This window comes from Crocuta crocuta, unplaced genomic scaffold, assembly GCF_008692635.1.
Source record: "Crocuta crocuta isolate KB4526 unplaced genomic scaffold, BGI_CrCroc_1.0 scaffold20, whole genome shotgun sequence".
Lineage (NCBI taxonomy): Eukaryota > Metazoa > Chordata > Mammalia > Carnivora > Hyaenidae > Crocuta > Crocuta crocuta.
The window spans coordinates 634,783-661,852 of NW_027527932.1; the positions used below are offsets into that span (position 1 = coordinate 634,783).

Consider the following 27,070-nt stretch of genomic DNA (forward strand, 5'->3'; position numbering starts at 1 on the left):
GCTCAGTGCCTGCTGCCCCTCATAGTCTTGTTTAGCTTTGGTGAACCAGCGAAATGGTCACCTAATATAACCCTGGCAGTGCCAGTCAGCCCTGCAAACACGCTGCCGGCCACTGCTAGTGAGTCTGAAGTTAAGATCCAGAGCCTCCAAGGACACCAGAGAGAGGGAGGGGCCTCACCCATTTGATCAGAGTGGAGCCTCGTCCGCCATACTGTCATCCTGCTGACGGCTCAAAAAGGATTTTGTAATAAAAGCAAAAGTGGACACTGAAGGATTTTAAGTCTGTGATGCTGAACGATCGCCCTGAGTGATTTACAGGCCGCTCGCCTTGGCCAGTCATCTGCCTCCTGGAAAGCTCACTGGAAGAGCTGCCCTTGACATTCCAGGGTTGAGGTCCGGCCTTCGGCTGTCCTTGGAGCCAGTGTCCGTGCTGCCACGCTCTTGCAGCATCTCAGTAGTTGAGTCCTCTTTTCTAACCTTGTGCTTTTGCATTTGCTTAATTGGGATGGTCAGCGAAAAGGGAAATTCTTCTTTGAATGTGACCTTATAGGTTGTGGATTGTCAGAAACAGTGTTTTGTCTTGTTGAGCAAATTCGTCCGGCTAGCGGAACGTCGCTATGTTTCATCTCACCTGTGGAGAGCATTTTGTGATCACGCACTTGGCATAACTTTTTTAGACTTCTTTGCTTGTGGATCCATTTGAACATCTAAGGTCCTTTTAGCTCCATCTTCTAACGTGGCTCCCAATAAAACATGTGCTCTGGTTAGCCTGCAGTATTTGCCCCGTTTAGCAGAATTTGTGGCTGCCCCTCCTTCCTTTCTCACGGATCTGGTTCCTGTTGTTTTCTTTTGGTGCAGTTTTATATGTTACCTGTATTCAAAGGTCACATTTGAGTCCCAGTATATGCTATTAGTGGTTTAGCTTTTAATGCATTTGTTGCATTTTATTAAAGAATAACTTAAATCTTCTTAAAGTTGTAGTGGGACCTTTTTGGACATAATTTACTGTTCTAAGTCATTGAGAATATTTTTACTTAAAAAATTAATTTTCCAAGGCTTTTCTAAAAATTGGTGAGACTTACTGAGTGGTGCTTATGTGCAAAGGCAGTATGTACTCAGTGTGATGTGTGCAAGTAACCTTCATTCATATGAATGTTTCCTTAAGCATTGTAATGTCATAGAAATTATAAAGGATTCAAAATAATTTTTGTTTGCATGTGCATTGGGGTGGGTTTCCTCACAGAATTTCCAGAACAAAAATTGTTTGCTGCCCTGTTGATTAAATGTGTTGTGCAGCTGGAACTCATCCAGACTATCGACAACATTGTGTTCTTCCCGGCCACAAGTAAGAAGGAAGACGCCGAAAACCTAGCTGCAGCCCAGGTACGGACGTGTGAGGGCAGCTGCTTTCATGCTGAGTAGGAGGTTGGCTTTCACAGTCTGGGCCGCAGAGCAAAGGTCAAACTAGAGATTTGATTTCGGGGCTCTTCATCATAGAAATGTCATTTGAAACCTGGGGACTGAACCGTTTCCTCCAGGCAGGAAGTGCGGACAGGGCTGCGGGGAGCGTCGGGCCCTGAGCGGTTAGTGCTCCTGGTGATGAGGCAGCTGGTAAGGAGCCCGAGAACAAGAACCCATGAGGCAAGGGCAGAGCAAGAGACAGTGGCGTCTCAGAAGCCAAATGAAGAAAAAAAACTTTTAAGAAGCGCGTGATCATCTCTGTTAGATGCTCAGTGGGTAAAGTAATGAAATACTACTTTAAAAAAATATAGTAGTATTTCATCTGAGAGTTACTTACCTTCAAGCAATTTGGTGGAGTCCAGTGACCTTGACGTTGTGCTTAATTTTAATTGTTGATGTTGAGGACAAAAGCATTATTGAAATGGGTACCAGAGAAGAGAGGAATTGCAGACAGCAAATATTAATAATTCTGTCAAATTTTGCTGTAAAGGGTACAGAGAAATAGGATAATTGCTGGACAAGAAGGAGGAGAAAGGGTTTGCTTTGTTTTTGTCTTTAAGATGGGCAGTATTGCAGCATTTTCACTGATGAGAATTCTTCAGGGAAGAGAGAAAACCTAATTCAAAAGATGGAGAGAGGGACAGTTGGAGTCTTTTTGAGTGAATGGGGTGGCATCTAGGGCCAGTCCCCGCGGGGTCAGAAGCACAGGCAGTGGGTGCATTGTGACAGGAAAGCAAGCAAAGTATGTGGTTCTTAACACGGGAAGGTTGGTCTGTTTGCCAGTGGGAGTTTGTGAGGGGCTCTTCCGACAGCTTCTGGTTTCTCACGGAGAGAAAAATCCTCTACGAAACGACGCTGGGAAGAGAATTTCAGACACCTGAGAAGTGAAAACATGAGTTAATCATCTAGAGAGTGGACTTGGGCAGTGCAGTGCAGGGTTGCTGGGCACCACCCAGCGCTCACTGGATTTAAAATCAGTCTGTTTTCTCCCATCATGTTTGTTGTGTGGGTGTAGACGTGGAGTAGGCAGTTTTGCCGGCCAATTAATCTAAAAAGAGTGAGGGATTATGCAAGAGAATAATTCTGACCGCAGTCCCGGGAATCCAGACCGGTGAAGACAGGTGAGGGCCTGAGGAGGGTCCGCAGGCGCGGAGCTCGTGGAGTCGGGAATTAGGAGGGAATTAGAAGGGTGGGAGGGGGGCTCGGTGGCTGGGACGCGTGGAGGAATAAAGGTCCTGGAAGTGTAGTAACAAAGTTTGGACCTTTTCCTATTTTCTCTTGCCATAGAAAAGAGTAAGGTCTGTGGCTTGCTTCTAAAGCTGATCTGTGGCGAAGCACTGAGTTCTGAATTTACTAAATTTTGTGACTCTGTGTGTATGTGTGCGTGCTGTGGTGGTTTGTTTTCCAAAGAGAGATGCCGTGGACTTTGATGTTCGAGTTGATACTCAAGACCAAGGAATGTACCGCTTTTTAACATCACAACAACTTTTTAAGCTACTGGACTGCTTATTAGAGTCGCATAGATTTGCAAAAGCATTTAATTCCAACAACGAACAGAGGACTGCTCTGTGGAAAGCAGGTAAGCTGTGCAGGCGTCACATTTAGTGTTCACCATTAATGCTTGTGCACCGGGGCGGCCTGTGTGTCTCAGGATTCGTGGTTTGTATGCTTCGGGTCTGTGGCTTTCCCTGTATGGACTTTCTACCTTAACAGTAATAATTGGAAGGCAGCCCCATTGCCAGAATCGATAGCAAGGCCTTTGTCTGATCTACAATAAGCCATCTCTCTGCTGGGGGAGGTTTGTTTCCCCGTGTAATCAACTCATTTGATTTGACCATTTTTTCATCTTGTTCTCCCAGTGTGGGCCGTCCCGTTGATACTGTCAGGACACTAAAAGCTGCCGTTTTATGAGAAAAAGTGTATGACGGTCCTGACCGTGAAATCATCTTGCATATGTATTCTGATGACTTCTTCATACTTACCTGGGAGTGGCCACCCCTCAGAATGAAAGTGACTGNTTTGAACAAGTTGGAATATTTAAATAAAACAGCTTTATAATAATTATATTGACATTTAATTTTTTTTATTAAGAAATAGTTCCTAGGTGCCTACTAGGTACAAAACAGTGCTAGAAGGGTGAGAGGCAGCAGAATATGCAGAAAAAAATGTGTTTACTGAACATCAAACTCTCTGAAATAGTGTTGGGTACTTTACATGTGCATATTTAATCTGAAATAATTGTTTAATTCCTAGTTGAGCTCGTGGCTTTGTTCATCCTCGTCCCTTTTCAGCCTGACTTCCGGAAAGAGTAGTCTGTACTTCTCTTTCCCCTTTATTCAGCCAAAGTTGCCCCCCCTGCGCTGGGCGTGCCCCCGCCAGAGCCACCCGGCTCCGTGTGCACTCGCCGTGCGCCCTCACACTGCGGTGGCCTCAGAAAGCCGTCTCCCTGCCGGGGGGTCCGGCCTGTTCACCCAGGAGGCCTGGCGCAGGCTGGCGGGAGCTGGGCAGGGCGGCTTCGTTTGAAGGGGACAGTTCCCAGCCCAAACGTCGTTTTGTGTTTCCTGTCCCCAGCTTGAGAGAGGAGGAAATTTTCAGCGTAGAAATCGCAGGGTCTGTTCTTGCAGGGTCTCCAGGCCAAGTTGGCCTCCCTCGCAGTCTTGGGGTGTGAGTCCCCTCAGACTCTGTGCCGCCTCAGGGGCCCTGCGCTCAGGCTGCTGCGGCCTGGGTGGCTCTGCTTTGTAAGCAGCAGGTGCCACAGCTGAGTGGCACAAAATGTGCCTTTGCAGGAGGCTCTTATGCCCCTTTCTGGAAGGATGCCTCCCCGAGTTAATCCTCGAAATTCCCTTTTCTGCAGGTTTCAAAGGCAAATCCAAACCTAACCTTCTGAAGCAGGAGACGAGCAGCCTGGCCTGTGGGCTGCGCATTCTCTTCCGCATGTACATGGACGAGAGCCGGGTCAGCGCCTGGGAGGAGGTCCAGCAGAGGCTTCTAAAGTAAGACTCTTGGTCGAGTTTCTGTCTTTGGTTCACGTGGCTGCGCGGCACAGGGTAGGGAGGGACCGCGAGGTGTGCGCGGGGCCGAGCCCACAGCCCCGCCCGCCGCAGGACCGCGGACACGGAGCGTCGGGAAGAGGTGGTGGAAGTTCAACACAGTCGCCTAGATGAATGTACGTGTGCACAGCTGGGGACCTGAGCAGATCATGCCTGTGCGGCTGCTGCTGCAGGACAAAGACGAAGTCTGCCGGCACTTACCCGACCGAGGCACCCAGGCGCCCCTTCCTAAAACTTGGTAGTTTTTAGGCGTTTTTGTGCCACAGGTAACTCCATTTTTACAAATTGATCATTTGTAAAAGTGAAAACCTGCCTGCCTTCCTTTAGCTAAAAAAAAAAAAAAAAAGTTTTCTTACTGATGCTTTAAGATTCTGTCCTTTAAATTTTAAACTCATGCCAAGAATGAATCCTGTCATTCAGAAAGAATGCTGTCTCCCGCATACTTCTGTGTGTTCTCCGGGAATAGATGTTCCCGGAGATCAATTAAATACATTTTAGAATTTTAAGAGATGACTTAATCCCTATTTGCCCTTTTTACTGACGAGACTCCTAAGGCCCAGAAGTATCTACAACCTTGACAGTGAGTAAAGGGAAGAGCCACCCCCAACTTCAGCGCAGGTTTCTTGGTGCCAGGCGTGGGCATGTGCTGCTGCACAGGGGCTCTGAAATCCAGTGAGACTTTGAGAAAAATGCGAGCTTCCTGATAAATTGCAGTGGCTTCTTATAATGTCTCGTTTTCTTCCTAATTTCAAGAGCACACATTTATGTTGTCCCTCTAGTTAACGTAAGCAGGCGGAACCTAACCGGTTCCCAACAGTACGGTTCCTCCCCGCCTCGTCCCAGCCGGTCCCGCTCCGTGACCACCCACCGCGGCAGGGGTGTCATGTAAGCGCCTGTAAAATGAGCCTTTTCTGTTACAGTGTCTGCAGCGAAGCCCTCAGTTACTTCCTGACTCTCACGTCAGAAAGTCACCGGGAAGCCTGGACTAACTTACTGCTTCTGTTTCTAACTAAAGTTCTAAAGATAAGTGACACCAGGGTAAGTACGAGGCATTTTTTCCAGCCTGAGCAGCATCACACTCCCGCGGGGGGCAGGGCGGGTTGTGGACCCACCGCTCGGAGGTAGATTGAGCAACGCCCCGGCCGCAGTGCTGCTCGGTCCCGGGCCGCTGCGGCCCCTCTACTCACTGCCCCCTCGTTCTTCTTCCTCCGCACCCTGCTCTGTTCTCTAATTTGTGATTTCATAGGGGATTCAGTGAAGAAGGAATCAGAACCCTTTAGGACTCTGACAAGCCACTGGCTCCCCCACACTGTGCAGTTTCCATCCTGAAAACTGCTGTCCTGTCCCTACCCGAGGCCCTTCCGGGCGCCAGGCCTGTGCTCCGGCCTCGGCCATTCCCTGCCGTATTGATTGGTTCCATGGGACAGAGCCCTAGTGAACGGGCCACAAACTCATTTAAGAATTTAAAAGCAGTAGAAATGAAGCTAAATTAAAAATACAGAACTGTCAGTACAAATACTATTTCAGATTGTCAAAAGTATGTATTTCACTGTTTAAACTTTATAGCCACTTCTAGCTCACATAAACGGAAACAGTTGCTGTGATCCCTGAATAGGTTTAAAAATGCAGTGAGGTGGCCCGAGATCTGGGCCCCGGGACCCCGCAGAGGCCGTGCGTGTCAGTTGCTGCCGTAGATGCTCACCCCCAGTCACGTGCTCTGGTCCGCGTGGATTTGCGTCGGACTCCCAGGCGGGGTAGAGCCTGGAGAAGTGATCTCGGGCGCGAGCAGCCCTGCGGCCAGGAGGGACCCCAAAGCTCAGGCGTCTCGTTCCCCTGCAGGCTTTCGTGACGCGTCGTCACACAGCTTCCTTGTCCTCATGGGGTGTGGGCAGCAGGAGGGACAACAGGCGGTGACTTGTGTTCAGACATGAGGGGAGTCCAGCCGCCGCCCTCCCAGTACCTCAGTGAACTTCACGTAACCGTGGAATGTGTAATCTTTGCCGGAAGAGTACAAATGTCATGTTTTAGTATTAGGTAGAAATTTCCCTAAAATTAGACATTTCCTTAGCAAATAAGGTAGTTTCAGTAACCCGTAGCTTATAAAAACTCAACTGTCATTCTTGCTGGTCTTACTTTTGCTTATTATCCAGGAAAAACGATGATCCGTGATACATACTAAAAGCTTACCGTAAGTTTGTCAAGGAAAGAGAATAGAAAATGTTTTTCAGAATAAGGGTAGGTTAAGTGAATGTACGAAGTTAAAGCTTTTGAAAACTTCTCTTTCAGTTCCATAGTCAATATAGTCACTGCTTCACGCAGATGTGTTTCCTCCGTCTGCACTGAGTAGCGCAGGCCCCAAAGTGGTTGGGCTCTAAAGGCGTTTTGAGCTGCTGTGGTTTGGAATGCAAGCACTTCTAACGGAGACATTCATTCCCTCCCCCCTCCCAGTTTAAAGCTCACGCATCATCCTACTATCCTCTCTTATGTGAAATTATGCAATTTGACTTGATTCCTGAACTTCGTGCTGTTCTTAGAAGATTTTTTCTGCGAATTGGAGTAGTTTTTCAGATATCACAGCCACCTGAACAGGAACTTGGAATGAACAAGCAATGATGGCAACTTGGTATTTTTCTGTTGGCGTTTACATCCCTCTGCTCTTTTAAAAGGACCCAGGAGCTGAGGTTTCCTACCTGAAAAATGGTTTCTCTGAATTGCGGGGTCTGAGGGTTACTGGCAAAGATGCTCAGAACTGTCACTCAAACTTGCAACGCTCCAGTCCCTGTTTAGTTATCTGGTGGGTTCTGTTTGTCATGTTGGGCTCATGCTGAGCAGAAAGCCTCTTTCCACGGTGTCCGCGTGTGTCCATGTGTCCTTCCCTGTCCTTGGGGGCAGGGAGAGCCCCACATATTTCTGGCAGGTGTGGAAGTAAAACTTTACCCAAAGAACTTCAGATGTAAAGATTTGAACTTCTGCAAGAAGTACAACTCAGGAGAGCTGTATTTTGAAGGATAAAATGTTTATAATTGGGGGTGGGGGGGGGAGAAGAAATTATTGTTCATGGTAAAAGATATTTAGCAACTATGGTATTCTTATTCTGAAGATTTTTGCACACTCAGGCTGTCTGAGATACTGGTAATCATCCTTCTGTGAAAAATGTACAGAGATGCAGGTCTGTAATATAAAGATCTTAAACATTATATAGTTCTTCCTGCACTGTTTTAATTTCTTTATTTTCTTATTCATTTGCTAAATACCTATAATATTTTGTCAAATGCACTAAACATTTGGGTTGAACTCTTTTTTTTTTTTATTTTGTGGGGATTTTGGTTTTGNAAAGTAGAAAATACACCTACTGACCTGACTACCTGTAATATACTTCTCTTAGGGCCTCTAAAAGATGAGCCATTAACATAGTTGATCCTTCATGGATTGAAACTTGAATCACTGCAAAATGAATCTAGGTTGCTGTCACTTTCTTTTTTCTTTTGGGTGGCGGGGCTTGATGTAGATTTTACTCTATGTACAGAATTTAATGTTGAATATGTTGAAATAACAGATTTGGCATGGTTTGGGGAAGTTAGATTTACTGGAAATGTATTCATACTGTGAATTGTGCTCTGATGGTTTAAAAAAAAAAAAGATTGTCAAGCATTCCGTATTAACAGTGGATGTAGAAAATTTTTTCAGATGGATAAAATGTATATGGTACAGATGTAAAGTTTTCTATGTAAAAAATTCTGTACAACTTTCTGTACAATATTGATTCTCATCTGGCATATTCTAATCAGGTTATAGGTCAATAAAGTTTTTGGATTATTTCATCAGTGCAATCAAAACCTGTGTAATCTACAGCCCCATGTTTCATTGATTCTTTTATTTTTCTGTGTTAAAAGCTGAATTTAGGAATATTCTTGGCCAGAACTACACATTCTGTTCTTGAATTCAGATATTTTCATTCCAGCTTTTGGTATTAGGATCCTGCTTGCTCAACATTTAGTATTTTGTGCATTAACCCAAACTAAGAGTATACCGTACGAGTGCGAGCTGAAGTCCCCTTTGGGGCAGTTTGCATTGTGTGGTACGATGGCATTAAACAAAACAAAAAGGAATTTGGAGACAGTTTGAGGGTGGTGGTTAAAAACTGTTCATACTTCTAGATAACGGGTTCTTGACCAGCGCATTCATAAGTGCCTCTAAGACACAGCCCTGTTGAAGCCCAGCTGGGTGCTAGAGTTGTTGGGAGTCTCCCACCCAGGTAGCTGGGAACTGGTGGTTTGTTATTTTAAGGTACCAGGACTCCCCTCTCTCCGTTTTGTCTTCTCTGGGGAGAGGAAAAATCTTCACAGCAAAATACGCAATGGTTAGGTTTACAAAATTGAGTATAAAAAGTTTACGTGCAGCTGAAGAAGTTTTTAAAATGGTAAAACTTCACGAGGTAAACCTGTCGGAGCATATCTGCCGTTAGTTCCGTCAGTCAATGGAGATGTGCGAGGAGGAGGGGCTGGGGTGCTGAAGACCAAAGAATTATTTCCCAGAATTTTCAGGGCACCCCTTAGCGGATGGAGTGATTGATTGATTAGAAAAACGGACTCACTTCTCCAAGGGCCCACGGTGGTGCGGCAAGGGTCCCAGTCTCTGGGCGTCTGCAGCGTCTAAAACAACTTGTTTAGAGACCTCAAGTCCAGCGAAGGTAAGAAATTGACATTGGTAATGGAAATTATTTCTATCAATCAAGTAGTAGTTAAGGCCTATAAATTAGTAAATATAATGCCCTCATTCACAAGAAAGATGTGGTATTTAGTGTATGGCTCATGGAAATAACTAGCACGTGGGACTCATTACCCAGCAACTGAAACAGCCACAACTAAACCAACGTATTTACTAAATGAGCCCTTTTGAGGAGCGAGAACAGTGACAAATGTACGTACAAACAAGCGTACCCAGGTTCTGCAGTTAAGACACTTGTTTTATTCACCTTATCTTTCTTACGAGCAGAATTTAATAATGCACGTACGGTAGTTGATTCCAAGAGTTCATTACCACCTAATGTATGGCAGAATTGTGCAAAAATAATTCTACATTATATAAATTAATGGCCTTTTATGTACATCATACACATCATTATGGGAAACATACATACACCTTCTATACAGATGGAACCTGTGCAAGTCACGTTCAGGTAGTGACCAAAAGTAGCACACACACTACAGGTTCAGAGTTAACACTCCTTTCACCTTGGAAGGCACCGCGTGGCCCAGCACAGAGCTGTTCTAACCGTGGGCCGTAGACAGACCCGGCCAACCGGGGGTGCCTGGCTTTCCAGGCACCTGCTGCCGCTCCTGGTTCAGCTGCTCTGCCATGAATCGCTTCAGGGTTTCTGAGGTTCCGGGGCGCAGCCAGGGCTCAGTGGCTGCAGAGGTCGAGCCGTCGTCCCCCACGGGCTTCATGAGGTCATCGGGGTCGACCAGAGAACTCGCCTCGTCTGCGGGAGCAAAGGGACAGGACTCGGGTACCGCTGGTGGCGGGGAGGGGACACGGACACCTGTTCCAGCCCCGCGTCTCCCCGTAACGTTACGTTGTGCACCGTACGGTCCCGTCCAGACGCTTCACTTCCGTGCTCGGGAACGACGACAACAGTCCACGGAGTAAGGGGACTCCGTGGTACCCTCCCCCACAGGGTTCCAAAGATAAAGTAGACAGTGCCCCACAGTAAGTTGTCAGTAGGAGTAAAAGCAGTCTTACAGAACCGTAAATTTAGCAAAGTTTTAGAAATATTCCGCACCTGTTACTGATGCTATAAAGAAATGAAGTCATTTTAAGGAAAGCACCAGACGGGGGGATGAAATTCTTTACATCCCTGCCCCTAATCTAAGAGGCTGGGGGTCTCTACTCCATTACAAGTAAGCCCTTATTTTAATGGTTCATTCTTTAATTGAATGTATTCAACTCCTTTATCTGTATATTACTTACCAGGTAGAATAGGAAAATCCGTCTTCCTACTCTGTGATGTCAACATTTTTTTAAATTACATCTCCCGGTCTGTGAAGGCTTAGCCCAGCAGAGGCACATGTGCAGTCAACTCAATGAGCAATGAGTCCGCATCGTACCAAAAAGCTCCGGTTTGGAAGGACAGTTGTTAAAGTTTCGAAGCTGAAAACCTTCTGAGATTTTCCAAATGCTCTATTTTCTCTCAGTTCCTTAAATCTATCCCTGTTACGTATTTTTTCTCCTTACTGGTTCGAAAGAAATGGAGGACTAGGTAATCCTCGGTACACGTTAAAAGAATGGCTTTCCCACTGATGCACATTTTTTTCAGGTATGAAAAGTTGGCTCCATCAATTTATATCTCCCGGACCGCTGCCAATTTTATAATTTAAAATTAAGAAAGTGTTAAAGGTAGGAAAACTGCTATTGGAAAAGTACTGGATGTAGGTTTACAGACTAATAGGAACTGTCCCAAAAAATCACTCTGCTATTTGCTAAAACTAAGAGAGGGCGGGTCAACAGTTGCTAAGGAACCACCCTGCCTGTGCTCGGTGCACATGCGTTAACTCGCTGGTCACTAAAGCAATGAGACAGCGAAGTCCTAATGAAAACACTGGCTTCGAAAAGCCTGAGGCTGCTTTGCTCTATGGCATCAAAAGGCAAGCAAAAAAGTAAAACAATCAAACAAAAGTTAATTTCTGATAATCTCTCACTTCAAGAAGGGAAGTAAGATGCTGATACTAACTAGCATTTTCCCTGCTAAAAGCAAAGCCTGGGTATAAATTATTCAATAAGAGAGTCTGGTGCAAAAGTGATCTTGATGCGAGGTTTTCCTGGCTGGTGTCTGTGGGAGTTCAGGGCTCCCCCTCTACCCCCCACCCCAGCTCGCAGTGAAACTTCCATGGAAGCAGGTCTCAGTTCTTACAGAATGTGCTGTGTGTAATCCATTAAGCTTGGACATTTACCTGTATTAACTGGTTTATTCTGAAGTTCATTCAGTCTCCGCATCCGTTCTTCATTTCTCATTCTAAGCTGATCGATATTTATACTGGACACAGATTTTAAAGAGAGACCATCTGGTGGTATATTAGGATGACTGTTATCCTGTCATTAGAAAATAGAATTTCAGAAACAATAATTAACATAAAATGTTAATCCGTGAACCTAACAGAATTCTTGCCCCTAATCAATGTCCAGTGTGATGAACAAAATAAATGGAAATCTATAGGATTTATATGCTAACTCCTGGTGTTTATTCATGCAGGCTCAGATGAAGGCATAGGATTTGTGATAATATTTAAATGCCACCAGGCTGGGCTGAAAGTGGGAAATTTTAAGACCCAAAAGGTAAAAATTGAAGTAAAAGGGGCTAAGAATCAGTTGGGCTACAGTAATCAAGACAGGGTGGTAATGGCACACGGACAGATCAGTGGAATAGAAATGAGGGTCAGGGAATAAACCTTTACCTTTAGGGACAAAAGAGCCAACACAATTTACCAGGGGGAAGAATATCTTTTCAGCATACATTGGAAGTGGATTGTCCACATGCAGCAAATGAAGTTGGAACCCCTAAACCACATCACTTGCAAAAATTAATGCAGAGTGGATCACGGACTTAAATTTAAGAGCAAAACCTAGAGGGGCGCCGGGTGGCTCAGGTCAGTTAAGCACCTGGCTCTTGGTTTTGAGCCCCACGTTGGGCTCCGTGCGGGCAGTGCAGGGTCTCTCCCTCTCTCTGCCCCTCCTCCGCTGTCTCAGAGAAGAAAATACATAAGATACCAAAAGCACAAGCAATAGAAGACCGCTAAGTTGGACGTCGCCAAGATGGAAAGCTTCTGTACTTGAGTAGACACCATCAAGAAAGGACCAAGTGGGAGAAGAAGGGGAAAAAATAGTGGGGGACAGGGAGAGAGACAAACCCTGAGAGGCTCTTGAACGCTGAGGACAAACAGGGCAGATGGGGATGGGGGGGAGGGGAAGGGGGGGATGGGCACGGAGGAGGGCACGTGTGGGGATGAGCACTGGGTGTTATGTGGAAACCAACTTGACCATAAACTATTCAAAAAGTACAAAAAACTCACAAAATGGGAGAAAAATCTGCAAATAAGGGACTTGTGTCTACGATATATAAAGAACTTAGAAATCAACAGACAACCGGATTAGAAAATGGGAAAAGGATTTAGGATATACCACTGGCTAAGAAGCACATGAAAATATACTGAACACCTTAGGGAAACACAAACCAAACTCACGACGATTACTGCCTCACGCTCACTGGGATGACTAATAAAAGACAAGAACAAGGGGTGGCCACGATCCAGAACGCCTGGCTTCCCTTCGTGCGTGGCTGGTCGGAGTTGACAATGGCGTGGCCACTTTGGAAAACAAGTCTGGCAGGTCCTCAAGACGTTGACCTTAGTGAACTCTATAACCCAGCAACTCTATTCCTAGGTGTTTATGCAACAGAATAGAAAAACATCAAAAAACCTGTACAGACGCCGGGGCGCCTGGGTGGCTCAGTCACGTGAGGGACTCTAGGTTGTGGCTCAGGCCGTGATCTCCCGGTTAGTGAATTCGGGCCCCGCGTTAGGCTCTGCTGACAGCGTAGGGCCGCCTTCGCTTTCTCTTTCCCTCTCTGCCCCTTCCCTCCCTGCTCCCTCTCTCTCAAAACAAGTAAACTTAAAAACCTCTTTTTTAAACTTGAACACAAATGTTTTAAAAGCATTTAAAACTAAACAGACTAAAAAGGGAAACAACGCAAATGGCCATCAAGTGTTGAATGGATAAATGAAAAAACACCACCACCGGAATCGCCACACTAAGAAGTACTACTCAGCAACAACAAGGAGGCAAGTACTGACATGCTGAACCTTCAAAGACAAAAAGCCGTCACAACTGACCAGATCTCAGTTCTGTGCCTCCAGGAAGGGCAACTCCACAGGGACAGAAAGTAGATTAATGGTTGCTGGGGAAACAAGTTTAAGAAACTGCCCAAGGTTGTCTACTCACCAATGTCACAAAGGCTTTTAGCTACGCTGTAAAGACATTTACACACATTCTGTGAAAAGAATATGGGCGGAGTATCCGTCTTGCTGTGTAATGTGACCTTGGGCAAGTCATCTGACCAAAACAGGAGATGCCTACAAAGTACGTGCCCAAAAGGATACAGCAGATTTTCCGATAAACGCTTATCAGTTGCTTCTTGCACCTTCTCTGAAATCCAATACTCCGCAAAGGGGAAGATCAGGGCGAGGCATGAACATCTGTGACGGGCGCTACTGGACTTGCACCCACACCAGGAGACGGGAAAATACTGCCTCAAAGAAGCCCAGGTGCCAGAGCTCGGCCACCTGCCCAAGGCCGGCCGGCCGGGCGGCGGTAAAGCCTACACTCAACCCATGGCCGTCTCTCTCCCAAACAGGTGCTCATTCTTCCCGGAGCGCACCCCGCACGCCTAAGCTGAAAAGGGGAGAAATGAAAGGCGTCCCATACATACGAAGCCCAGTCGTTTCGCTTTGTTCCTCCTGCGCTCCCTCGCAGAAGGCAGCTGTGACGGTGCGGGGAGGGGGTCATCTTCAATGGCAGGATAGGTCTCCCCATAAGCACCTTGGAGGCCACACGGAAGAGAAGACTTAAACATCTGCCATTTCACATCTTTTACTCTGAGCTAAACCAAGACTCTTTTTAAAATAGCTTTAAGGTATTATTTACATATAATAAAATTCAGCTACTATAAATGTACACAGTTCAATAGCTTTTCTGGAACTGTGCAGTCATCACTACCACCCAGTTTGAGAACACGGCTGTCACTTCAAAAAGTTCCCTTGTGCTTGCAGGCAGTCACCCCCCCACCTGCCCAGCCCTGTGTAAACACTAATCTGCTTCCAATCTCGGGAACTATACCTTTCCTGAGATTCCATATAAATGGAATTATACAACGTAATATTTTGCATCTACAGAATTATGCTGAGCACGAGGTGTCTGAGGTTCTTCCACGCTGTACCACGTATCCATTCATTCTTCCTGCCGAGCGCTGCTCCATCGTATGGACGCATCACGCTTCATCTATGCGTTTACCAGCTGACGGGTATCTGAACTGTTTCTAGCTGGTGACTATTAACGCTGCTATGAACATTCGTGTGTATGTCTTTGTGGCCATACGCTTTCATTTCTTTGGGGGTATATCCCCAGCGGTTAATTCAGCATTATATTCAGCATTCTGAGTACCTGCCAAACCATTTTCAGAAGTGGTCCTACCATTTTACAATGTAAGAAGGTTCTAGTTTCCTCATATCCTCACCAACACTTGGTATCGTCAGTCTTTTTAACTGAGACCTTTCTAGTGACCATGGAGGTAAATAGCTTATATAACATTTAGAATTTTTTCTCAAACTCCTTACTTTAAAAAAATTAAAACCTGAAGGGAAGTTGTAATTATAATGAATACCTGAAGTCTTATTTTTCCACATTACTTTATTTCCATTTGAGGGGGGAGGGTGGTGGTGTTTTTGCCGAACCAGTAAGTTGCAGGTGTTGTGACACCCACCCCCACATACTTCCGCACGTGCTATCTAAGAGCAAGGACTGTCTCCTATCTTAAGCCTACAATTTCACTATCACATTCAGGAAATTTAACATTGATACAGTATTATCATTTACCCTTATAAGTGATACTTAAATTTCTGATATTGTTAAAATGTTTTGTTTTTTAAGGTAGCAGTAGCTACATTTTATTGAAGGAGTTGCGGTTTCCTAAAATTCAAAGAATAAAGTCTTTGGACTTCGGGGCGCCTGGGTGGCACAGTCATGTGAACGTTTGACTTCCGCTCAGGTCATGATCTCATGGTTCATGAACTCGAGGCCCGTGCTGGGCTCCGTGGTGACAGCTCAGAGCCTGTAACCAGCTTCCGATTCTGTGTCCCTCCCCCACCCTCTGCTCCTCCACCACTCGCACTCTCTCTCTCAAAAATAAACATTAAGAAATTTTTAATAAAAAAAGTTTTCTGACTTCTATATATACCCCACCACTAATTCACTTGCTTTAAAATATATATACTATTTTTTTTCACAAGAGCTTTAAGTTCAGTAAAATGGAGTAGAAAATAGAGAATTCCTATATACCCCTGTCCACACACACACAGGTTACCTGTCAACAACCTCCACCAGAACGGTGTTTGTGGAAATCAGTGAACCTGCACGGGTACATTATCACCCAACGTCCAGAATTTACACTAGGCCTCACTCTTGGTGGTGTACCTTCCGTAGGTCTTGACATGTGTCCACTGTGACCGTATCCTACAGAACAGCTTCACTGCCCTAAAACTCCTCAGTGTACCACCTGCTCATTCAAGGATCATGGTTTTGTAACTCATTCCTTTTTAGCACAGAGTACTATTGCACTGTCTGGATGTACCACAGTATATTTATCCACAAATTTATCCTTATTTGTCTTCTGAAAGACATCCTGTTTGCTCCCCGGTCTTGGCAATTATTGTTAAAACTGCCGTTAAGTATCTTGGTGAGGATTTTTGTATAGACGTAAGTTTCAACTCCTTTGGGTAAATATCAAGGGACATAAGTGCCGCATTGAAAGGTAAGGAGTATGTTTGGTTTCCTAAGAAATACCCAAAGTGGCTGTACCATTTTACAGTCCCATCAGCTGTGCGTTAGAGTCCCTGCAGATTTTGGCCACTCTAATAGTCGTATCTCATTGTTAATTTACATTTCCCTAAAAACATATTTTCATATGCCGAGCTGGCATCTGTCAGTCTAGTGAAATGTCTGTTTGTATTTTCACCCATTTTTTAATTGAGTTCTTTCTTATTGTTGAGTTTTCAGAGTTCTTTGTATATTTTGGCTAACAGTCCTTTACCAGAGGAGTCTTTTGCCAAGTATTTTCTTCGAGTCTGTGGCTTGTCTTCTCATTCTCTTGCCATGGTCTTTCACAGAGCGTTAGTTTTTAACGAAGTCTGGTTTATCCAATTTCTCTCTCCTGGCCTGTGCCTGGCTTGTATCTAAAAAGCCATCACTATACCCAAGTTCTTCTAGGTTTTCTCCTCTTTTGTCTTCTCGGAGTTTTAGAATTTTGCATTTTACATTTGGGTCTCTGGTCCATTTTGAGTTGATTTTTGTGAAGGGTGTAAGGTCTGTGTCTAGATTCATTTTTGGGCACGAGGTGTCCAGCTGTCCCAGCACCATTTGTTGAAAAGACCGTCTTGTGTCCATTGCAACTACCTTTGCTCCTTTGTCAAAGATCAGTTGACTGTACTTGTTTGGGTCTATTTCTAGACTCTGTTCTGTTCAGTTGATCTGTTTGTGTCTCCCCTATCAGCACCACCCCGTCTTCATCACTGTAACTTTATAGCAAGTCTCGCGGCCCCAGGGGTCAGTCCTCATGTCTGTCCTCTTTCTGTTCGGTGCTGGTCATTCTCGGTCTTCTGCCCCTCCCCCTCCATGTAAACTTTAGAATCAGTTTGTTGACATCCATAAATTTTGACTAGGATTGCACTGAATTCATAGATTTAACTGGGAAGAAATGCTATCGTAAACCATACTGAGTTTCCCCAATCCATGAAACAGATATTTCTAGTTTATTTCATAAGAGTTTTATAGTTGTTTTCATAAAACAAACTTAAAAAATACTAAGTGTATATTCTTCTGACTTTTTAAGATGGAAAGATTCACATGCAATTTTAAGAAACAGCAGAGGTCCTTTACACACTCTGCCCAGTTCCCCCAGCGGTAACGTTCTGCAAAACAAGAGCAGTAGTCTCACACCCAGGATACTGATGCCGATAAAATACACTTGAACCGATCTCTCAGCAGCAGCCCAGTACGGAAGTACTGCAGTTTAACTGCTCACCAGTTAAAGGACATCTGGGCTGATGCCAGCTTTGGCTATTAGAAGTAAAGCTGTTATGAAAATTCATGTACAGGTTTTGGTGAGAACCATTTCTATGACTTCTGAAGTTCATTTCAGTTATAAAGTTTTGAAGATCAAAGTCATATTTGATAACTACTACGTTAGTAAAACAGAATATTCATTTTCCCACCTTGCAAAACAAAAAGTACTGATTTTGTGAATATGGAGAAAAGTACTTAAAAGAAATACAAGGTTAAATATTTAAATAACTAGACTGGGAAAATAAATATACTCACCAATGAAAGCACTATCAGATTCCAATAATGAAGTTTTCAAAAAATCATCAGCGTCCTCTCTGAGCTAAAAGAAACATCACATATTAATGACTTTTATTAGTATTGTATGAAAAACAACAACAAATTTGTACCAAGAGGCACATGTCTCCAAAGTTAGCAAAAAAGGATGGCTACTTCCCTCCTACACCACATTCCAATGCTCCCCAAATACAGGAAAGACCCTTTTTTATAAATTTTGTAAAGTTTATTTTTGAGAGGGGCGCCTGGGTGGCTTAGTCGGTTAAGCGTCCGACTTTTGCTTAGGTCATGATCTCGTGGTTCGTGGGTTCGAGCCCCGCGTCGGGCTCTGTGCTGACTGCCAGCTCGGAGCCTGGAGCCTGTTTCAGTCTGTGACTCCCTCTCTCTCTGACCCTCCCCTGCTCACGCTGTCTCTCTCTCTCTCTCCTAGAAATAAATAAAAACATTTAAAAAAAAAAAAAGTTTATTTTTGGGAGAGAGAGAGAGCATGCACATGAGTGGGGGAGGGGCAGAGAGAGGGGGAGAGAGAGAATCAAGAATCAAGCCAAAATTAAGAGTTGGATGCTTAATCGACTGAGCCACCCAGACACCCCAGGAAAAACCCTTTCTACTAACGGTACAGTTAAGATAAAATCTTTAAACACTGCTAAGACTCATTCATTCCTTCAATAAATTTGTGTGGTGCACTATTTCCTCCGGGCCAGGAACAGAGACGAGGAGAAGTTTCTGCTGTGGAGTGGGTCAGGGCCAAGGGGCCAGAGAGGAGCATGTCCTCAGACAAGAGAGCCGCGGTTGTAGAGAGAACAGAAGAGCAGGAGACAAAATATCACTGCGACTGGGCTTGCAGCGGGCTCTCAGGAGACTCACAGAGTCACATACCGAGAACAGTGTCACCTTAGATGCCAGAAGGAGCCTTAGGTCACCTAACACCACCTCCCCCCCCAGATTTTTAGTGTGTGCTAGAACATGCCACCAAAAAATATTATCCATTAACTTCCAAATACATTCCACGGACACACAGCATGGATTATCACAAAGTCTCCTCTGTCACTCACTTCTTCCAGATACTGCACTTCATGTTCCTTTCTAACGCCTACGGATTCTGCTTTTGCTTCGCAGCATGAAAGTAACGGCCTCTCCTGCTTGCCAGACGGCCGCCCGCAGCACCGCCTGCCCGTCGCCACACCGGTCACCACAGGGCTCGCTCACACAGCCGCGAGCGCTCCGAGTCCACCCAGGCTCTGCTCTCCAGGACGACCTGTTGCCTATATAACCCAGCCTCCGGGAAGAGGAGGAGCCCAAAATCTATTAGAGTTTTGGCAACAGCCATGATAAACTGTTGGCTTATGCGAAGTTTCTACTCAGCAAAATATGGTGCTACTAATCCAGGATTTTAATCAAAACCCCAGCTGTCAAATTTCGATATCCTTTCATTGAGAAATGTGGCTGCCACACGCAGAGGAACGTACCGACCTACAGAGCCGTCGGGAACAGGTGCGGTGCAGGGACAAGGAGGTCTAGACCACCCTGGTTTCGGATCTGGGCTGTGCAGCTTATTGACTGTGTGGCCACGTGCCAGCAGTTTCTTCACGTGTCAGGCAGGGGTAAGCATACCTTGGTGTGCACTGCAGAGAAGTAAGTATCGGGCTCCTGGCACAGGGACGGAGTGGTCACTAAATGGTGTAGCTGTTGGCAACATCATTATCAGTTCAAAACGGGGCACCGGCAGCTACCAGCTGGCAACCCCGGGCTCCTGAGGCAGCCTAGCTGAGCGTCACCTTCCTAATCTGAAAATGGGGATAATACGGTCTCTGCCACTCACGCGTGTGAAGACTAAATTTCCTTCCAGCCCCATTCAGGCCTCCCCCCTGAACTTCTCTGTCTGCGACTTGCCAATGCGACCGTTTGTCTAACAGGCGTCTCAAAACCCACCTAATCTTCTCTGCCCCCAAATGTGTTCCTCCTGCTTTCCCGCTGCTGAAACAGCAGCTCCCAACAACACCCCCGACTCCACCTTCGGCTTCTCAGACCCTACAGCCAGGAGGTCAAAATCCAATCAGGTCACCTTGCAAAATAAATCCAAACACTTCTGGGGTGCCTGGTGGCTCAGCCGGTTAAGTGTCCAGCTCTTAATTTCAGCTCCGGTCATGATCTCATGGTTTGGGAGCTCCCGCCCTGCCTCGGGCTGCGCAGCCAGAAGGCCGCTTGGGATTCTGCCTCTGCTCCGCGCCTGCACACATGTGCTCTTTCAAAATAAACATACAGACAGAAATCCAGCCACTTCTGACCACTTCCACTGCTTCCACCCCGGGCTAAACTGCTTAGATTACAGCAGTAACCACGCAGCACTACTCTGCTCTAAAACTCTGGAAGCTTCTCCACACACGCACAATGTAAAAGGCAAAACCCTGTGATGGGTTCGGAGGCTCTGCAGCCCAGCCCATCACCTCTCCACCCGCCCTGCTCATGGCTCTCAGCCTCCCCAGCCGGGTCCCTGCTTCCTGGGTGCACCAAGCCTATCTTGCCCAGGGCCACTACATAGAAGCTTCTTCCTCCAGATGTGTCCCCTGGTAAGTCACACAGCCACCTCCTGGATGTCCTTATTTACATATTCCCTCCTCCACGAGGCCTTCCATGCGCACTGTATTTCATACTGTAAACTTTTTTTTTAATGTTTTACTTATTTTTGAGAGACACACAGAGAGAGAGAGAACGTGAGCAGGGGAGGGTCAGACAGAGAGGGAGACACAGAATCCAAAGCAGGATCCAGTCTCCAAGCTGTCAACACAGAGCCTGATGCAGGGCTTGAACTCGTAAACCACGAGATCACGACCTGAGCTGAAGTCAGACACCTACCCAACTGAGCCCCCAGGGGTCCCCACTTTGTAAACCCTCCTATCCCAGGACACCCAGCACCCTTTCCAGGCTATCATTTTCTCCAGAGCCCAACAATCTAACATACTATATATTTATTTGTTTATTGTCTCTCCCCCTTAACAGAAAGTTAGCCCTCAGAGGGCAGGGATTTTTGTTCATTCCTATGCCCCCAGCACCTAGAATCGTTTATCTGCTCCATAGTTAGTATTCAATACCCATTTGTTGCATGAAAGAAGCTCATCCTTTCCCTTTTTTGAAAATGTTTACTTGAGAGAGCAAGTGCATGAGCAAACATGCAGATGAAGGGCAGAGAGAGGAAGAAAGGGTCCCAGGCAGGCTCCACACGGTCAGCACAGAGCCCAACACGGGGCTCGACCTCAGGAACCATGAGCTCATTACCTAAGCTGAAATTCAGAGCTGGACACTTAATGAACTGAGCCACCCAGGCGCCCCTCATCCCTTCCCTTTATTCAGTCTTTGCACAGATTTCACCTCCTCACGATAAGAGTAACATCCTTACCTTGCTTTCTTTCTTAATAGGCCTCTCCACTACGTATATAATAAACTACTTCCACTGCTGCTAATACTGACGGCAAACACCCTGTACTCACTATGGGCCAGGCCCTATGCTAAAGGAATTTTTAAATATATTATCTCACTTAATCCCCACAACAATCGAGCTATTTTTCATTTATTTATTTAATCAACACTTATACAGAAACTATGTGACAGGCCTATGCCTAGGTGCCTTGCAAATAATAATTTAATCCTTATAGCCACCCTCAAGGGTAATACTATCCCATTTTACACGTGCTAAGGCACAGAAAGATTAAATTGGCTGAAGTCACACAATTAAAAACAGACCAACTTGAACAGCCTACATCCAATGCCTTGCAATCACAATACACTTTGTATAACAATATATTTTCTCTCTACGTATTATACTGCTATATCTCTACCTACCCACTACATGGATGAGACAAGATTTAAATTCTTTCTTAATATTCAAAACTGGATTACTCACCATATTCCAAAAAAATTTTTATCCCCCCAAAAACTAGCCTGAAAAATTATAAGTGGTTTCTTACCATTCTGTGTTCCCGTACTTTGGCAGTTGGGACAGCATCCAAGTCAACTATAGTTAATGGAGAAAAAAGTTAGAAAACATTTTAAAAACTTTCCGGGGTGCCTGCGTGGCTTAGTTGAGCATCTAATTTCAGCTCAGGTCATGATCTCACATCTTGGTGTGAGTTCGGGCCCCATGTTGGGCTCTGTGCTGACAGCTCGGAGCCTGGAACCTCCTTCGGATTCTGTGTCTCTCTCTTTGCCCTTCCCCTGCTAGGATGCTCTCTCTCAAAAATACGTAAACATTAAACATAGATTTTTCTTAAAAGAATAAAATTTTTAAAATATCTTTTGTGACTAGCTAGCACTCCGTTGGAAATTCTTTTTCAAGTATCACATTTTAGAATGTTAAGATACTACTTATTTATTAATAAATATAACTAAGCATCCATTCTAACTGAATAAAATCCTCCCATTCACATTAATAAATAGAAAAAGTAAAATCAGTGTGAACTTAAAACTGATGCCTACAGAAAAAGAAAATCATGCAGGATTCTTCACCATCGTCTCTCACACTTCCACAATCTGTGTGCAAAGCTGCCGAGTGGAGTTAACCACAGGCCCTTCACAGGAACTGAAGGCGGCTAGTTCAGCCCCAGGTGCCTGGCTCCAGGGGCCAAGACTCTGGGTCATGTATCCCAAAGGCCTCTCTTTGATGTGACCAGTGTTCCTATGTGTTCCTCTGAATAGTGCATTTTGTCCTTTAGAACCTGTCACTGGGAATACTCTACCAATGCATGACAGCCTGTATTCCTTCTTACAATTTTTTTTAAATGTTTAGTCGTTTTGAGAAAGATAGGAAGACAGCAAGGGAGGGGCAGAGAGAGAGGAAGAGAGAGAGAATCCCAAGCAGGTCTCATGCCGTCAGCATGGAGCCTAATGCAGGCCTCGATCTCAGGAACCATGAGATCATGACCTGAGCTGAAAATCAAGAATCAGACACTTAACCAACTGAGCCACCCAGGCTCTTAGAACATTTTATACCATGTTTGTGACTGTTTTATAAACCATATTTTTAGGAGTTAAGTCATCATAGTGTTTGTTGGAAGGCGGCAGGTGGTTACTGTGAAGATGGATACCCACAGGGCCAAAATATACCTGCATCTACCTGGGGACTATTTTGGGGTTCACCGGCCTAATTTGCCAAGATCGTACCAGATGAGATCATCACCTAGGTTTCGTAAGGGAAAATTCCACCAAAATGCTTGTAAAGGTTGAAGAACGTACTCTGCTTCTCTCTTCTCTGATGACATGCTTGCTATTTATCACAGAATTTGGGCTGCTCTGCTTTCAGTGACCTATGAGACCACTGTGAAAAATTCTGTACAAGATGGAGGAAAGACTTTCTCTAACATCAGTCTTTATCAAAGTCTCCACCCCGGCCTCACGTGGAAAACCACCTGCTCCCGTGATAGGGTCTCGTGGTCAAAAAACGTTCCTCGGGTTCTGGAGGCCAGACCAGCCTGCCAAGTTAGGGTCTTAAATTTAAAAATAACTGGTCTTAAAAATAACTGGTAAGACCACGTCTCCTCACTCTTGTTACCAGACTGTGGCGTCTTTACGACTCCTTTTCTATGGCCCGAAGGCTGGCAAAGCTGGTGAAACACCTGTGAGGGCCACGGGTCAACGGCCGCCAGGAGCCCCCTCCCCTGGCTCCCCGGGGCCCCGGACCCCTCCTCTGCCGCCCGCAGCCCTGAACACGGCAGCACGGGTGCTCACGCTGTCACCCCCAGCAGCCGGGGGCGGGCTGACCGCACGAGGGCGTTTCCACGGCCCGGACTCGGGCTGCATCAGAACCCGGCAGACGCGCACGAGGAAGAAACGCTCCCTCCCCGGCCCCGGCGTCCCGTCCCCTGGCCGGGTCACGGCACCCGGTCCCCCGCGGCGGCTCCTCCGCGGGTGACACAGCCCGGCCACGGCCACAGGGCCTCTCCGGGGCCGGCGTTCTCTGCGACTACAGGCCGCAGGAGCCACGCGGGCGGAGCCGCCAACGGGGGCAACCGCCTGGCACGGAAATCCCGACCAGGGAGGGAGAAGCCAGCGACAACAAAACCGGCCCCCGCCTGTCACCTGCCGCGCCTTCCCGCGTCCTTAGCCGGCTCAGTCTCCTCTGCTGCTCCCTGAGCAGGGCCTGCTGCTGGATCTCTAAGGTGTGGTGGTCCCTTGGGGGATCCGGGTACATACATTTCACATCAACTCGTGTTTCCGAATCTAGCAGAAAAATATACAGCTAAGTTCAATCTTGTTTCCAAATGAGATTTTATTAAACTTCACTATAAATAACATAAGAATAACCTATTTTCAAAATCAAGGAAAAATAAAAATAATAAAGTATCACTGCAGTCAAAAGATATTAAAATTATCATACAACTAAAGAACACAAAATTAGTATTCTTTACATAAATGCCCTTTCACAAACATCAGTATAAGGAAACCCTCACCAGAACAAGCACGAGCTTATCAGGCATTCTGCACCCCTACCATCCCGCTCCCCCGATGCCCCCCAACCCGAACACACAGCTGGGCACCTCTGTGCAGGTTCACCCAAGCAGCAGTGAGTCACACGGCCTAACTCAGGCAGACATAAGACACTGTGATCACAGCCAATCCCTATAATATACTGAAAAAATGAAAACATGTTACTGGCCAATTAAAATTTTAACCCCTGCAAATATCATACAAAAAGTAAGACAAATGCAGACTGGCTGGGATGTTAGGAGAAATGTCATTAGTAGAGGGAATGATGGTCTAAGAATTCACCTGTGCCACACGTTCAAGAATATCAAATGATCAGAATAAAAATGTTAAACCTTAATTTTTAAATGTTGAGAACAAAAATATACTTCATATTAAAAAGACTTGAAACTACTGGGGCACCTGGGGGGCTCAGTCGGTTAAGCGTCCGACTTTCACTTAGGTCATGATCTCGCGGTTCGTGGGTTCGAGCCCCGCGTCGGGCTCTGTGCTGACTGCCAGCTCAGAGCCTGGAGCCTGTTTCAGTCTGTGCCTCCCTCTCTCTGACCCTCTCCTGCTCACCCTCTGTCTCTCTCTCTCTCTCCTAGAAATAAATAAAAAACATTAAAAAAAAATTAAAAAAAATAAAAAAGAGCAGCATTCTACTCACCTCTGTCTTTCAACTCATTGAAGTCATGAATATTCTGAAAAGTAGTAGCATCTGAGCCCTTAGGTGACTGTCTTCTGACAGGAGCCTGCAACCGATGTCTCGCCATGTCAAATACATCCATGGGGTTCTTTTCTCTTTTCCTACAGATAAGTGACAAGTTTTGATAAATGTGGCATCTGACATCACAGTATATTACAAAAATTTACTCAAATATCTGTTATTTCAGGCTCTTGTATTAAAGAATACAGTACAAGTCACTATAATCTTTCAAGATATTCTGATGCAAAGTACCTTATTACAAGAGTAAAGTGCCTTAGCGTTACCTTACAGTGTTCACAGTCTTTGAGGTCAGCAAGACCAAGATTCAAAGACCAGCTCTGCTATTTACTGGCAGTTTGACCCTGATTTTATCATCTTTAAGATGCAGATGATGTCTATTCCTTTTAATTAAGTGAAATCATACACTGTAAAGTACCGAGCATTGTATCTGACATATATTAGGTAATCAATAAATCTTAGGTAATCAATAAGTCTTATCTTCCCCTCAGCCTAAAATAAAAACTATACAGAGATATATGGTATTAATATGTTGCCCAATATAACGGGTACTATCCACAGTTACCAACACTAATTTCACAGTGAGCTTTCAGGGAATTTAATACTTACTTAATGCTCTATTCCTGTGGTACCTAGGAAATTAACATAGTAAGTCGTTGGCTTAGGAACTGAGTGTCCCACTAGGGCTTTGGGGGAGTGACCAGGAAGAGGACAGGGATGGGGGACACAGTGTCTGTAGCCCTGAAATGAAAAACCAGGTATCCCTGCTGCTTCCCAGAGCACCAGATAGCCCTACATTATTTAGAATTCTTTTTGAAAATGAAGCTTTAATCTACAGCTGTTAGACTTGGTCCCACGCGTGCCTTCATTTCTTTGTTCACTAAATCTTCCCTAAGCACCTAGAAGGGAACAGCTTGGATCCCAACAGGCAACACCACTTCCGGGAGAGGATGAGGAGTCACTGCGGCCACAAAACTATCTTGTCAAGGCTGAGACAGATCTCGAAATAGTGAGCCACCCAGGGTGACAGGATTCATTAAAATGCAAAACAGTAAAAAGGCTTACAGAAGGCCATTAAACTGGACTCCTATCTAGTTTCCATTAATGCTAAGAGTTAAATAAAATGCTAAATTAGGAATTAGGTTATTAAATCTTTGCATGTGAGCTAATGTTTGTTTTGTGTCTAACATAGTTAAGAGCTCAGTAATGTGAATTAATAAGAGATTCTTTTTGTGAAACGATTTATAAAACTGGAATAGAGAGTCAACTCTGGGATATCTCTAACTATAATACATGTTAAAAATTATACCAAAGTAAATGTACTAACCAAATCTTGCTCAATGATGGCAATTCTAACATATATTCTCTAACCTATGTTAGCACATCGAATTTACAAGGCGTTTTCAAATATACGCATTTATCTTGGGGTAGAAATTATCATTACCATTCACAACTGAGAAAACTGAAGAGCTGCCTAGTTTCTTATTCTTATATTGGTTTTCCAAAACAAAGTACAGCATTCAACTTAAGAATGAAAAAAAGAAAATAAATAAAATGGCAATAACCCATTATATTGAATTAAATATGCATGTTTGAAAATAGAATGCTGTAACAGTTAAAACATTTATAACATCATAAAAATATTTTAAAAAAACTACACTGATCTCTCAATTAATTAGAAGTAGTTAATTTACTATAAAAGAATTATTCATTGAAAATGACCACTTTGAGTTAGCACTTCATTATCTAGCCATTCTATATTGCAAAACTCCCTCACTGTGTTTACTTGGCCTGAACATGCTTGGAGGTTAACATGCTACAAGGGCACCTAGGTGGCTCAAGTGGTTAAGTGCCTGCCTTCAGGTCATGCTCTCACAGTGTGTGAGTTCCAGCCCCGCGTCGGGCTCTGTGCTGACAGCTCGGAGCCTGGAGCTGCTTCACATTCTGTGTCTCCCTCTCTCTCCGACCCGCCCCTGCTCATGCTCTGTCTCTCAAAGATAAACAAAAATTAAAAAAAAAAAAAAGATGCTACATTAAAATCCTACCAGATACGGGATTAGAGTCATAAATGTCAGTATGAACTTAATAAATATTCAAATTGATAGACACAGGAAGAATGACAGAGATGTGCTAATATGACTTAGCACACATACAAATATTAAATTACCTGCTCTGTCCACTAACAGGGCCCAGAAGCAATGACACCCAGTAGGAG

At 45.0% G+C, this 27,070-nt stretch overlaps 2 protein-coding genes across 15 annotated transcripts in view; one reads left to right on the plus strand and one right to left on the minus strand.

The window, feature by feature from the left end:
* The window catches only part of ARFGEF1 (ARF guanine nucleotide exchange factor 1), a 150,079-nt gene extending 142,242 nt beyond the window's left edge, over positions 1-7,837 (plus strand). For 4 of the 5 annotated variants that reach the window (XM_077751762.1, XM_077751763.1, XM_077751759.1 and 1 more), the window contains 5 exons: positions 1,244-1,383; positions 2,872-3,040; positions 4,316-4,454; positions 5,432-5,549; positions 6,960-7,837. In XM_077751762.1, coding sequence (XP_077607888.1) covers positions 1,244-1,383; positions 2,872-3,040; positions 4,316-4,454; positions 5,432-5,549; positions 6,960-7,124 — 731 coding nt within the window. In that variant the 3' untranslated portion in view covers positions 7,125-7,837. Of the gene's footprint in view, positions 1-1,243; positions 1,384-2,871; positions 3,041-3,320; positions 3,463-4,315; positions 4,455-5,431; positions 5,550-6,959 lie in introns of those variants that run through there. The other variant, XM_077751761.1, reaches the window with a different exon arrangement.
* Positions 7,838-9,456: 1,619 nt separating this feature from the next.
* The window catches only part of CSPP1 (centrosome and spindle pole associated protein 1), a 132,598-nt gene continuing 114,984 nt past the window's right edge, over positions 9,457-27,070 (minus strand). For 5 of the 10 annotated variants that reach the window (XM_077751771.1, XM_077751773.1, XM_077751769.1 and 2 more), the window contains 8 exons: positions 24,799-24,938; positions 23,745-23,885; positions 21,638-21,684; positions 19,287-19,358; positions 17,655-17,718; positions 13,993-14,102; positions 11,462-11,600; positions 9,457-9,993 (listed from right to left, as the gene is read on the minus strand). In XM_077751771.1, the coding sequence (XP_077607897.1) occupies positions 9,782-9,993; positions 11,462-11,600; positions 13,993-14,102; positions 17,655-17,718; positions 19,287-19,358; positions 21,638-21,684; positions 23,745-23,885; positions 24,799-24,938 (925 nt within the window). In that variant the 3' untranslated portion in view covers positions 9,457-9,781. The remainder of the gene's footprint in view (positions 9,994-11,461; positions 11,601-13,992; positions 14,103-17,654; positions 17,719-19,286; positions 19,359-21,637; positions 21,685-23,744; positions 23,886-24,798; positions 24,939-27,070) is intronic. The other 5 variants (XM_077751774.1, XM_077751772.1, XM_077751770.1 and 2 more) reach the window with 1 other exon arrangement.